Source organism: Chlorocebus sabaeus, chromosome 21 (assembly GCF_047675955.1).
Source record: "Chlorocebus sabaeus isolate Y175 chromosome 21, mChlSab1.0.hap1, whole genome shotgun sequence".
NCBI lineage: Eukaryota > Metazoa > Chordata > Mammalia > Primates > Cercopithecidae > Chlorocebus > Chlorocebus sabaeus.
The window spans coordinates 100,226,869-100,241,584 of record NC_132924.1 but is presented as its reverse complement, the minus strand read 5'-3'; the positions used below and the strand labels follow the sequence as shown (position 1 = coordinate 100,241,584).

General features: G+C 39.6%; 1 protein-coding gene across 2 annotated transcripts in view; it reads left to right on the top strand.

The window, feature by feature from the left end:
* The window catches only part of GRM8 (glutamate metabotropic receptor 8), an 801,552-nt gene that overhangs the window by 140,572 nt on the left and 646,264 nt on the right, over positions 1-14,716 (top strand). For both annotated transcript variants that reach the window (XM_007982809.3, XM_073009318.1), the window contains exon 3: positions 3,022-3,238. In XM_007982809.3, the coding sequence (XP_007981000.1) occupies positions 3,022-3,238 (217 nt within the window). The remainder of the gene's footprint in view (positions 1-3,021; positions 3,239-14,716) is intronic.

Sequence of the window (14,716 nt, the reverse complement as noted above, 5' to 3'; positions counted from 1 at the left end):
GGAAGATGAGACAGAATCTGATGATCTTTGTGAACCAGACTGAAGAGTTTGGATTTTATCCTTTACATTGGCAATGGGAGTTAACAGAGGCTTATAAAAGACATTGCTTTTTTTAAAGGATGGGGGAACTGATAATGGGTGCTTTTCTTAGCAACTTCTTTTCTTGGTATGCTTTCCTTCTTTTTCCTCTCATTTTTTTTCTTCACTTCTCTTCACCATTCACCATATTTTTTTCCATTGTTATGTTTCTGGTAGATGAAACCTCCAAGGTTAAGGGGGTAGTTACAGTGGATTTGATGTAGGGAAAAGAAAAGGAAACATTCCAGGTCTTTAAAAAATTTCTACTTCAGTTGCCAGTAGGGGTTTAATTTGCGGATGGTAGAAATACTGAGGATGCTGGCACAGAAATTAAAATGCTTAATAAACCAATGCTTAGTGGTCTACCACAAAAAAATAAAAATGAGATGTGACACATGAAAACTTGAAAACTTGTCTTGAAATACTATTCATATACCCTGATGTGTATTATTGTAGACTGAAAAAATAAAAATACAAGCACATACTCTCACATTACTTTCCCACACATTGATCTGCAAAGAGAAAACTCTTCAAGACTTTGGGGAGAAAGTCCATTACTGAATCTATCAACCATCTTCTATCTGCGCTTTTATTTTATATACCCTTTACACCTGTTTAATTAATCCTAAACGTGAGGCTGACTGCTAATTAAACAGCCTGGAAGTGACTGACTGAAGGTAGTAATTTGAGATAATTAGTTTTGGTTTCAAACACTCAATTTTCACACTTTCTGCTCATTTTTAGAAAGGGTGGCTCATTATTATAGGCAGGGTGGGAGTTGCATAAGTCATTTTACTGCTGGACTCTTAGTAGCTCAGGAAGTGGGAGTATCGGTATCCAAATAGGACAAAGAAATGGTATAGTGCTATAGAATTTGCTATAGAATGCTCCCCTATTCCCTTCCCCCCACACAACCCATACTTGCACATACACAGAATTTATTCTAAAGTGAAAGTCAGATGGCTAACTTACTTTCATTAGAATATAGGAATGCCCATGCCTTTGATATTTGGGAAATTTTTACCTAGTAAGACTTAGATCTCACTAAGTTATCTACGGTTTCCTACCAAGATCCTCTGAAAACAAACAAGAAAAGGTGAAAAAGGGCAAGATTTGGTGTGTGGTTTGAGATTTGGAGGGGTGTCCTTGAGAGTAGTTATGTACTATGGAGGCACAAAATCTAACCAGGAGAGGCTGGGTGTGGTGGCTCATGCCTGTAATCCCAGCACTTTGGGAGGCCGAGGCGGGTGGATCACGAGATCGGAGATCGAGACCATCCTGGCTAACATAGTGAAACTCCGTCTCTACTAAAAATACAAAAAATTAGCTGGGTGTGGTGGCGGGCGCCTGCAGTCCCAGCTACTTGGAAGGCTGAGGCAGGAGAATGGCCTGAACCTGGGAGGCGGAGCTTGCGGTGAGCCGAGATTGCGCCACTGCACTCCAGTCTGGGTGACAGAGCGAGGCTCCTTCTCAAAAAAAAAAAAAAAATCTCTAACCAGGGAAAAATTTGTCAAGATAAGGCCAGTATATCTGTCAGAGAAGGCAAAGGGCAGGATCAGATGGGTCATGTTTTTCACGGTCCCACAGTGTTAACAAGTAAGTTAACACGGTCCCCACTAGGAGAACAGAACCAGAAAGAATTTGGGGTTAAATGGGCCACGCTATTCTGGGTACTCACTGTTACGGCTAATGTAGGTGGATCCAAGTTACACGGAAGCCGAATGAATAGTCAGCACCCTGGACAGCTCCAAGCACATTGCTCTGCTGCTGCTCCCGGGGTGACTTTTATATTTTAGGGAGTTCACTGTCATTTCACTGGCCACCAGTATGGAATAGGACTCTCTAGACTTAGGAAGGTTATTTAGATGTTGAGAGCTTTACAAATATATCAAGGGTGGAGTTGAAACGTCTATATAGATTGGGAATCATTTGTCTAGACTGTGGTGGGGACTATTGGATCCCAGAGTGTGCAGCCCTGTGGGGAAAGATGGAACTGCAAACTCTGACATCCTCTGAGCACTGATGTTAGCTGCAGCAAGTGATGTAGCACACTATTAATTTTTTTATGTACAAGTCAAACCTGCATCTTCAACCAAGCTACCTGAATTAGGGCGTCTTGAAGTCATTTTGACCTCTGAACTTTCACTCATACCATGGCATGGCAGCAGAGGGGTTACTAGACACAACCACACAGCCCACTCTCCTACATTATTAAGAAATGACATAAGATTCCTCGTTTTGAAAAATTTCTGGCAATTCACCCCATTAAAAGAAAAATAGTCTCTTCTTCTAAAGAATTTATGGTCTGGATTCCCTTTTCTGTGATGTTTTGGATGGGGTTAGAAAGATTTTTCTATAAGAGGATATGTGGTTGCTGGCAATTCTCAAATCTTTTTGTGGCACTCTGATTACATCAATAAACAGTCAATAGACTTGTAAAACTATATATTTAAAATAATTTACTAAAAATGTAGTCTTAAGACTGAAATGGCATCAAGAGTAAAAAAATCTCATATTAAATTCCCTGTTAGTTATTGTATAGCATTCATGTCCTATAAAGCCAAAGCCAGTTTCAGAGGTGACCTTTTCTGATGCATACACCTTCGTTTTTCTCTTGTTTCTGCATCAGAGCTTATCATGTACAGACTAAAAAAGCAACATCAACAAAAAGCACAAATGTTTTGCTTTGGCTCCAGAAACAATGGAAACTAAAGCAAACTGAAATTCTTTCTCACTGTTTAGAAATATTGTGCATTGAGAGAAAGTAAGCCTATAGATCATTCAAAAATACTTTCTAATTAAATTGGTAGTAATAAAACTGTATTTTGGCTTCAGGCTGATACGTCTAGGTTCTGGTATAGCCTTGGCTGTTTAGCTCGTATGACAATCCATCATTCTTCAAGATTCTTCTTGGGTTGAAATGACCCATCATTTGTTTTGCAGATACCTCAAATCAGCTATGCATCCACAGCCCCAGAGCTAAGTGATAACACCAGGTATGACTTTTTCTCTCGAGTGGTCCCGCCTGACTCCTACCAAGCCCAAGCCATGGTGGACATCGTGACAGCACTGGGATGGAATTATGTGTCGACACTGGCTTCTGAGGGGAACTATGGTGAGAGCGGTGTGGAGGCCTTCACTCAGATCTCGAGGGAGATTGGTAAGCATATATTTATCAGATGATTGTATTTGGAGGTGACAGGTTGCTGATGCCTGAGCATCTCCAAGTGCTCTCTTATCTGTAGGGAATAATTAGAACTCCTACAAATGCATGAACTAGGCTGTCCACTCTAGAGGGAAGCTGGGTTTATTATAAATGATTTTGTTGTTCATAGGCCTATCAAGGTGACATTTTGGTGCTAATTTAGGACTCCTGACTAAGTAGGGCTCCTGACTCAAGTGAACATTTTTTAAAGTTGTCTGTTTTGACAAGGGAGTTTGCTGGCACATTAGAGGCACTGTAAATTTGAATAAATGACATAGTATTTGATTGTTCTAGACGGAAGTTTACATTAGCAAGTCATTAAATTAAAAAAAAAAGTCAATGGAATTTAACATCCAACACTAGAGGGATTAAGTCTAGTAATCATCTTAAAACAATGCTGAAGTAGCCCCCAAGGCTATACTTAAGCAATATTCTTATTGTCATGTTTGACTTTTTGCATTTTTATTCTTAATGAAAACTCTGAAGCTTAGGGTGTGGTGAAGGGCAAGATGTAAAAACTTGTTTACAACAAGGTACTGCTGACCTCCATCCTGGGCTTTTTTTCAAGGTGCTTATTCAAGTGTCTAGGCATTTCACCGTCTTGTATATGTACCAATGAGGTTATAAATCCATTCTACTACTTTGAAAACACAGAGCAAAACAGAGGAACAACTTAGAGCACAGATCTTAACTGCTGATTTGTCAACAACGTATCTTTGTGAATGAAATATGTTATTGTTACTTAAGTACTATTATTCTTATTAAGAATGAATGCATTTTTCTATAAGAGTAATAATATTTTGTGGAAAGATTAAAGTGTCCATTGATTGTTTTTCAGTAATTTTGAGCCTGTAGAAAGACATTATGTTGATAAATTTATTGTTTTTCTTAGAAGTCTTGACTCAGAAAAAGATCATGGGAGTGATTTGGGCTTAACCCTAATTACCGAGGACAAAAAGTCTGATGTTATTGAAATAGGATTTTCACTTGAGAGACTTGCAGATGACTGCAAGCTTTCCTGTACATAGTAGGGCATAGAAAATTATAATACACAATATTTAGTATCTTTAACATTTGTTCTACATTTGTGCTATTGCAGAAAATGTATAAAAGGCCTGGTCTTGTTGGATAGATTGGGCTAATTGATTTAATTGGACAACTGTTCACACCTGCTGTAAGTGTGCATGATGCCATAATCTTTGCTCTCTGGGAATTTATATCATTATTGCTATAAAACAGATTCAAAACATTCAATTGATCTTTAAATTATGACAAATTATATTATCTTCTTGGATAAAAATCTAAAGTTCATCTTTAGAGGAAATACCCACTCAAATGAAAACAATAGCTTCTGGAAATAGCATTAATGTATTATTTAAGCAACTGATGTCAGTTCTTACCAGAGTGATAATTCAACAAGAGAAGGAAACTAATAAAGTATGTATTGAAATAAGTTTTCTGCAGTGATCCTGGACATTCTGCAACTTGAGGACACATTTTTTGTGCATGAGATAGATTACTATAAAAAATTCAAAACAGGACATAATCTGCCAATTGTTGCAGAATCTGACAAAATGCATTGTTCTAAAAGTTAAGTGAAACCACAGTTTTATTCTTTTGACTAAAATAAGAAATACTTAGTTTTTATTTTTTAGGGAGCATTGCTATGCTTTGGTAATACTGTCACATAAAAGGATTTAGATGGTGCCATTCATTATTCCTGTTTCTATCATAGTCATTAGCATGGGAGAAAATAATTTTGGTGCCTTGTATATGCTCTTGATTAGAGCAACACATTCCTTCTGTGTTGATCTTTTCAGTATTCTGTGACTTGATTGGTTGTCCATTCTATTTCAGTTCTTACTTATCTGGGGAATGGAGGAGGGATGGATTGTCAATTAATATGCAGAATACTGAAAAGGCCAAATTAGTACCACACTGGAGTATGCCATGGAATATATTAAATATCAAAATCATCCCTCATTTTAATGACAAAGATTTTTATCTAGAACAAAAATAGCTGAAAATTAAACCTTTTATATGACAATGATATTAATGGGAATGGCAAATGGTAGCAACTTAACCCATTCTGAAATTATCTGATGTCTCTAATGAAAATTCATTAGTTCTAAAACATTTGCAGCTCTTACTACAACACTGATGACATCTGTCACCATGTTAGTAGTATGTTTTTAAAAAAACCTCAGTAGCTTGACTGAAGGAGATGTATACATTAATTTATTTTGGAGTGTCTGTCCATTAATAAAATTGTATATTTCCCCAACTCATAATGTTCTCTGTACTTTGTTCTGAATTTCTCTTTAGCAACATTGATTACTAAGAAATTTCAGTGTAAATTTAGGCTTCCTCTGTCTTACTTCTCATTAACTCAAGCAGATCATAATGGAGTGATGGTGAAATGAAAATCGGTTTAGTGATAAATTGCTTCTAGAATGGTTTTCATTTTAACAAAATCAGACTTGGGGAAGTCTCCTTTGTTAATCTGGGAGAATGAAGTTTATGAGTGTATGGTGGTCATGATCAGACCTCAGTGATGGCTCTTCCCTAGTTGAGATCTTTCTGAAGGGGAGAGGGCCAGGAGACGCTTGATAAAGACAAATAGCCCCTTGATATCCCAGCTGTTGTAGTGTCATCCCAAGGCATCTCTTGACTATAGGATTATTGCTGGAGAAGGAAAAAAACATATTTGGTATCAGCAAATAGCACAGTTTTACTGACTGGAGCATAGTTTGTATAGTGAAGTATGGGAGACAAAATTGGAAGGCTTGACATAGACACATGATTATTTCAAATCATAGGTTGTTTATTTTATCCTTAGTTTTCTAGACAATGGAGGTGTGCTAGGCCATTCTGCATTGCTATAAAGAAATCCCTGAAAGTGAGTAATTTATGAGAAAAGAGGTTTAATTGGCTCATGGTTCTGTGGGCTGTACAGGAAGCATAGTGGCATCCACTTCTGGGGAGGCTTCAGGAGGTTTACAATCATGGCAGAAGGTGAAGCAGGAGCAAAGGAAGGAGGTGCAGCACACTTTTAAATGACCAAATTTTGTGAGAACTCACTATCTTGAAGACAGCACCAGGTGACGAGAGATCCTCCCCATGACCCAAACACCTTACACCAGGCCCTGCCTCCATCACTGGGGATTACATTTTGATGTGAGATTTGGGTGGGGATAAATATCCAAACTATATCATTCCACTTTGGTTCCTCTCAAATCTCATGTCCTTTTCACATTGCAAAATACAATTATGCCTTCCCAATAGTCCCCACAAATGTCAACTCATTGTAGCATTAACTCAAAAGTCCAGGCTGGGTGTGATGGCTCATGCCTACAATCCCAGCACTTTGGGAGGCTGAGGTGGAGTTTGAGACCAGCCTGGCCAACATGGTGAATCCCAGTCTCTACTAAAAATTAGCCAGGCATGGAGGCATGTACCTGCTGTCCCAGCTACTTGGGAGGTTGAGGCAGGAGAATTGCTTGAACCTGGGAGGTGGAGGTTGTAGTGAGTTGACATTACACCAATGCACTTCAACCTGGATTACAGACCAAGACTCCATCTCAAAAAAAAAAAAACAGGTGTCCAAGTTCAAAGTCTCATCTGAGACAAAGCAAGTCCTTTCCACCTATGAGCCTGTAAAATAAAAAACAAGTTATTTACTCCTAAGATACAATGTGAGTAGAGGCATTGGATAAACATTCCTGTTCCAAAAGGAAGAAATTGCCAAAAGAAAGGGGCTGCAGGCTCCATGCAACTTCAAAACTTTAAAACACAGCAGGGAAGTTATTACATCTTAAAGCTCCAAAATGGTTTCCTTTGACTCCATGTCCCATATCCAGGGCACGCTGTTGTGAGGGGTGGGCTCCCAAGGCCTTAGGCAGCTCCACCCCTGTGGCTTTTCAGGGTTCAGCCCTTGTGTCTTCTCTTATAAGTTGTTGAGTACCTGCAGCTATTCCAGGCACCGGGTGCAAACTGCTGGTGGATCTACTATTCTGGAGTCTGGAGGATGGCCTCTTTCTAACAGCTCCATTTGGCAGTGCCCCACTGGGAACTCTGTGTGGGGGCTCCAGCCCCACATTTCCCCTTGGCACTGCCCTTGTAGAGGTTTTCTGTGAGGGCTCTGCCCCATCAGCAGGCTTCTGCCTGGGTGCCTAGGCTTTTCTATACATCCTCTGAAATGTAGGCAGAGGGTGCCAAGCCTCATCACTCTTGCACTCTGTGCACTTGCAAGCTTAATGCCACATGGAGGCTGCCAAGGTTTATAGTGGCTCATACTCTCCAGAGCACTGGCATGAGCAATATCTGAGGCCCTTTGAGCCAAGGCTAGAGCTGGAGTGGCTGGGATGTGGGTAACAGTGTCCTGAGGCTGCACAGGGCAATGGGGCCCTGGACCTGGCCCATGAAAGGACTCTTCCCTCCTATGCCTGTAGGCTGTGATAGGAGGGACTGCTATGAAGGTCTCTGAAATGCCATGGAGGCCTTTCCCCCATTGTCTTAGATATTAGGACTTGGCTTCTTTTAGTTATGCAAATATCTCTAGCAAGTGGTTGCTCCACAGCCTGCTTGAATTCCTCTCTTGAAAAAGCTTTTTCTTTCCCTGCCCCATGGCTATGGTATAAATTTTCCAAACTTTTATACCCTGCTTCCCTTTTAAATATAAGTTGCAGCTTTAAATCATTCCTTTGCTCCCACATCTGAGTGTAGGTTATTAAAAGCAGCCAGGTCACATTTTGAATGATTTGCTGCATAGAAATTTATTCTGCTGTATACCCTAGGTCATTACTTTCAAGTTCAAACTTCCACAGAGCCCTAAGGGATGAAGAGAATGCAGCCAAGTTATTTGCTAAGGCATAACACAGGTAACCTTTGCTCCAGATTCCAGTAAGTCCCGCATTTCCATCTGAGACCTCAGCAGCCAGGATTTCACTGTCCATATCACTATTACCATTTTGGTGAAAACCATTTAACTAGTCTCTAAGAAGGTACAAACTTTCCCTCATCTTCCTATCTTCTTCTGAGCCCTACAAACTCTTCCAACCTCTGCCTGTTACCCAGTTTCAAAGTCACTTCCAGGTATCTTTATAGCAATGCCCCACCCCTCAGCACCAATCTTCTGTATTAGGCTGTTCTTGCATTTCTCTAAAGAAACACCCAAGACTGGGTAATTTATGAGAAAAGGGGTTTAATTGGCTCATGGTTCTGCAGGCTGTACAGGAAGCATAGCAGCATCTGCTCCTGGGGAGGCCTTTTGAGGTTTACAGTCATCATAGAAGGTAAAGCAGGAGCAAGCACACCACATAATGAAAACAAGAGCAAGAGACAGTTGGGAATCGGGGAGATGCAACACACATTTCAGCCACCAGATCTTGTGGGAACTCACCATCCTGAAGATAGCACCAAGCCATGAGGGCTCTGCCCCCATGACCCAGCACCTCCCACCAGGCCCCACCTTCAGCATTGGGGATTACAGTTGCACATGAGCTTTGGGCAGGGACAAATATTCAAATTATATTAAGAGAAAACTGCTGAGGAGAGGGGGATCTATCAGAATGTATATTTAAGGTTGTACTATGAGAAGTAAAAGACAAGGAGACCAGTTCATGGGCCATTCCAATAAAAATCTTGACCTGATATAGGGCAGTGATAATAGAAATGGAAGAGGAGACAGACTTGGGGGTCATTTGTGAGGTGAAGTCTATGGAATTTAGTAACTGATTGGACACAGAATTTGAAGGTATGAAAGAAGTTAAAGTTGAACTGAAATTGTATACCTGGGCAACTAGGAAAAGGCAGGTACTGTAAACAGAAAAGAGAAAGTGAAATGAACACAGTAAACTTTAGGTAATAGTATATAGCTTTGTGGAGAATAGCAAGGAACATTGATCTAGAGTCAAGCAGGAACTGAGATATAGATCAAAGTTCATTCTCATAAGATTGAGGATGGAAAGGTGGTTGCTAAGGTGAGAAGTAAAGGGGAATGAGGATGGACTCATGGGGAGAAGATTCATATAAAGGTGTGTGATATGGTTTGGCTGTGTCCCCACCCAAATCTCACCTTGAATTATAATAATCCCCATGTGTCAAGGGTGGGGCAAGATGGAGATCATTGAATCATGGGGGTGGTTTGCCCCATACTGTTCTCATGGTAATGAATAAGTCTCATGAGATCTGATGGTTTAATAAATGGGAGTTCCCCTGCACAAGCATTCTTGCCTGCCACCATGTAAGACGTGACTTTGTCCCTCATTTGCCTTCCACTATGATTGTGAGGCCACCCCCAGCCATGTGGAACTGTGAGTCAGTTAAACCTCTTTCCTTTATAAATTACTCAGTCTTGGGTATGTCTTTATTAGCATTGTGAGAACAGACTAATACAATGTGGGAATAATGGCCTAGACATTGCAATGGGGAGGTAACAGTATGGTGGAGTGTTCTCTTTTCATGGGTTTATGGTCATGGGAGGGCTCTCAGTGTCCTTTGAAGAAGACTTCAATTATTGGAGATGATAAAAGGAGCTCGTCAGAAAAAAAATTTAACAATGTTGAGCAGTGCTTCATAAGAAAACAGGAACGTTTGCCAGAATGCATAGCTGAACATGCACAGTAGGGTTGGGGTTAGGGCTAGGGTTCCTACATGAAGTGAAGTCCTTGAAAGGAGGTATTTTATAGTAAAATATAGTAAACTAGGTGGCTTAAAATAATAGAAATTTATCATCTCACAGTTCTGGAGACTAGAAATAAAAAATTAAGGTGTCAGCAGGGCCATGCTGCTTCTGAAACTTGTAGGAGAGAATCCCTCCTTGCCTGTGTTAGCTTCTGGTGTTTGCTGACGATCCATGGTATTCCTTGGCTTGTAGATGCATCACTACAGTCTCTGCCTCTACCATCACATGACCATCTTCTTCCTTCTTGTGTTTGTCTCTGCGTCTTCTCTTCTTATAACAATGCAGACGTATTGGAATAAAGGCCCACCCTACTCCAGTATGACCTCATCTTAACTACCTACATTTGCAATGACCCTCTTTCCAAATAAGGTCACACTCTGAGGTACTGGGGTTAGAATTTCAATGTATTTTTCTTGGGAGATAATTCATTTTTTAACAGAGGGTGAAGGAGGGTATACTCAGAAAGTTAGCTTCCAGTGATAGGGATAAGGGATAGGAGGTGGGCCAGGAGGACAACATGTTGGTAATAAGGATGAGAGGGGCTTAAGCAGACAGAATTTAGTTAATGGAGAAGCCTGTAATATAGCAGTTTCACAAGTTCCTTTTGGAATGTTATGGAATTCTACTCTCCCAATACTGACTCTTGGGTAAATGAGGTAACCTAATGGATAATTCAGGGTTCCAGACTGGGGTAAGTGATGGGATCCCAGTGTCTGTCTGGCTTTCCTAGGTAGTTGAGAGCTTCCCAATAGGATCACAATAGACACTGCCAACACAGATGTGTACCTGCTGTTCACCTGCCCCGCTTTGTGTAATTCCAAGAAACTTCTCTTTGATGACACCTGGAAAATTACATAAATCCACAGAAGTTTTTCTGGCCTAATTTATTTTTATTTCCCTCTTTGGTCTTTTGGTTTGAGGGAAGAGAATAGCTTAGTTGCTGCTGGTTAAGACCTACAGGTTACACAACCCTTAGCTGTTAGGTCCACAGTCATCTATTTCTGTCTTGTTTAAATTCCTTGATATAATGTTTCATTGATATTATAATAAAGGAGTTGATAATATTCACTCATGCTTTTCCATCATAAGCTCTGGGCCTGGTGGCTCATGACTCAATAAATGACTTCCTTTAGTTTTTTGACAGGTTCCTTCTCTTCTTTGTCTTACATTATTATATTATTTTTAAAAGAAGACAGGATAATAAATGTTAATGCTACTGCTATCATTATAAGGGGCAAGGAAGCTAAAGTTTTATCTCTGAAGATAAAAGGAATATTTGAAAACATATCTTTTCATTGTAGATTTGCACAGTATGGCGGCACACCTTCTTTAATCAGTCATCATGTTTATGAATGGCTTATTGAAGATGACAGGTCTTCAAGTCGTCATTGCATGCATTACAGAGGGCAGAATAGACCTGATTCTGTCAAATATTCTACTATATGTGTCTTTTTCCCCTAAATTTGCAAATGCTGGAAGCTTCTGACTGTTGTTTGACATGTTCAGAATATTAACGTCTTAGAGTTGGAATAGACCAGAGAGTTGTTGGGATGGAAGATTCTGTTTGAAATGTTAATGTAATGAACCAATTTAAGTAGTTCATTTTTTGTGTATATAAAATGACAATTGCCAAAAAGTTTGATGGAGTTTTTTTTTTTTTTTGGGTGAGGGTCAAGCAATAAAGTAAGGAAAATTTCATCCCTAGTGTACAATCGAAATGTGTTCACTGATCATATTTTTAACGTATCTTCATACAGTTTTAAAAGAAAGTATTTTCCCCTCTTGGATTATAAACAAGAAACAAGTTTCTGTTAACTGAAATGGATTCACTTTAAGATTAAAACAAAGTATTTTTAATGACAGAAAGGAAAGAATACATAAAGAGCAGTGTTTCCCCTCAGATGTTCATTGCTTTGGAAAAATGACTTCCAGCAGGCAAAAATCAATTTGACAAAAGTATTAATGTTGTAAAATACTATGAATGAAAGGAAACAATTTAATTCAATTGAAAATTTTACTTTATATTCGTACAGCTGAGTTCCATTGATAACACCACATTTTGAGTTACAAATCACATTTAATTAATATTAACACCAGGTAATTGGCAAGAATAACTTCAAAGGAGGGCTGAGAAAATTGCAAATTGGAACTGCAGGTGCAGTGATACTGTAGAAGCTTTATAGGGATCCAAAGGATGTGCATATGATTTTAACAATTATTGCAGAACCTGATCAAATAGAGTGTCATTTCAAAACTGTTCTTCACCCCAGCCATTCCTAATATTTAGGGCCTAGTAACTGCCAAGTAGCAACAGCTGCTGTTAATATGAAACAGCAAACAGCATTAAAATAAGTGCTTTAAAACCTATGATTCTTATGCTGTAGTTAAGTTGTTAGTAAACAATGGCAGTTTGATGCAGTAGAACCAACCTTGGAGTCAGAAGCACTTCTTTAAATCCCTATTTTTCAATTATGAGATTTTGTTAACAAGCTTCTCTGAGAATTAATTTCCTTGTCTGTAAAATGGAGGCCCTTTCTGCTCAGTAATAATCCAATGATAGAATTCTTGTGAATGTTCTTTATGAACTCGAAAGTGCTATTTAATATCAGGTATTACTAGTGAAAGGAATGGGGATAATACAGATTTTCCCCTCAAAGGCATAACAAAGCTGTATATTATCATAAAGATGGTAGGTAGGTTGCCTGGTGTGTAGGATATTTGAAATGGCAGAGTGTTTTTGCTTGATCTGTTAATTACCTTCAATCTTAGCTATATGTGGCTAAGATTCTACATGAAAGACCAGAGAGGAGGATTTCAAATGACTCCTGACCACCTCCTCTCTCTTTTCTCTCTTCCAGTTCTCAATGCCATCCACCCACTCCTGGGCTAAGTATTCTACCATCCTATTCTTGTCATCCTTGGTTATTGAATATTATTTACCATGTTGCCTAACAGTTGTTTCTGCTTAAATGTGACCGTTCAGTTGCCACTTTAAAAGGGTTGAGATTTGAGGACAAGTTTGGGGTATTTTGCCTCATCCTTAGCAATGTGCTTTCAGAGTCCCTGTGCGTAACTCTGTGGTACCACTTGCCACTCTGATTGTAGTGCCGATTTCTCTGTCAATCTCTTCTATCAGGACATGTTTTATCTTAGAGTAAAGATCCCCATTACCCAGTACAGTACCTGGCATGTAACAGGTGCTTCATGAATTTCTGTTGAATGACCATTGTCACCAGATTCATGGTTGTGTTAGTAATGTGAGTCTATGGGTAAGGTTTGCTCAGCCTCTGGGAACCAAAGGGCAGAGCTACTTCCAATCATGTAATGCATGGGAACCTTCAGGGGTTACTGTAATGTTAAGTCACGTTTTTATTGCTGGCAAATACCAAAGCCGATAATTTGTAGGTTCATCCCAACTCTAATCTCTTAGGCAGCACTGGGGAGTGGTTAAGAACTTCTTACTGGCTGGGTTTATGTTCCAGATTTGTCATATTGTAGCAAAGGGATCTGGGTAACTTACTTAATCATGTTGTACCCCAATTTATTCATGTGTAGAATGGAGATAACAATTGTACAAGAATTGAGTGAGATCATACGTAACAATGTGTGGCTCATGGCTAGTGTTCAACAATGGTCAATTTGTATTTTTTTTTTTTTGAGACCCAGTCTCACTCTGTCACTCAGGCTGAAGTGCAGTGGCATAATCTCGGCTCACTGCACCGTCTGCCTTCTAGGTTCAAGCGATTCTCCTGCCTCAGTCTCCCAAGTAGCTGGGATTACAGGTGCATGCCCCCACGTCTGACTGGTTTTTATATTTTTAGGAGAGATAGGGTTTCACTGTGTTGGCCTGGCTGGTCTTGAACTCCTGACCTCAAGTGATTCATCTGCCTTGGCCTCCCAAAGTGCTAGCATTACAGGCACGAACCACCACGCCCAGCCTCAATTTGTATCTTATAAGGAGCCCATCTACACCAGCAGGTAGCCTATGAGTGTTCTTACTGCCCTGAATATATATCCAATTTGCTCAATGAGCAAAAGGCAGCAGAGAGGCTAAGTGCTCAATTAAATGCAGCCCATTCTTGCCATTCCTGAAACTTGCTCCATACCTTAGCAGTGATAAATCTTATTGTTTCTTCACATGACTAATGTACTACCTAGCATAGTGCTGGCCATAGTTAAATACACGAATTCATGAAATACCAGTCACAAATGGCTCACCAAATCTGCTTGCTTCTTTTTCATTTTGAATCTTCTTAAGAATGAATCAATTCAGTGAGCATTTATAGTGCATGTGTCAGGTGATACTTGTGCTAAGCTTTGAGGATACAGAGACAAATCATGGTCTTTGCTTTCCAGCAGGTCACTGTGTTTCAGAGGAGGTGGAGATGCAAACAATTACAATTTCATGTGATCTTTGCCTTAATGGAGGCATCATTTAGAGGCATTGCCTCCAAAACACTGCCTGAGAGAGAGCATCCTGCAGTTCATATAATGAAAAGACCTGGCATGAGACAGTGGAACAGGACAGCTTATGGACCCCAAGCTCAAAGGAAGTACACAATGGCATATGAGTTAAATTAATTCTGACAACTTGAGTAGAAACACAGTTTCCTAAGAAAAAGAGTGCAAAAGTTGAATGTAGAATATTATGCCAACTTTGTAATGTAATAAATATATGAGAAATGTTTAATATGGTAAAATATCTAGTGTTTGACGGTTCTTATTTCTTCATCTATTGGTGATTACTC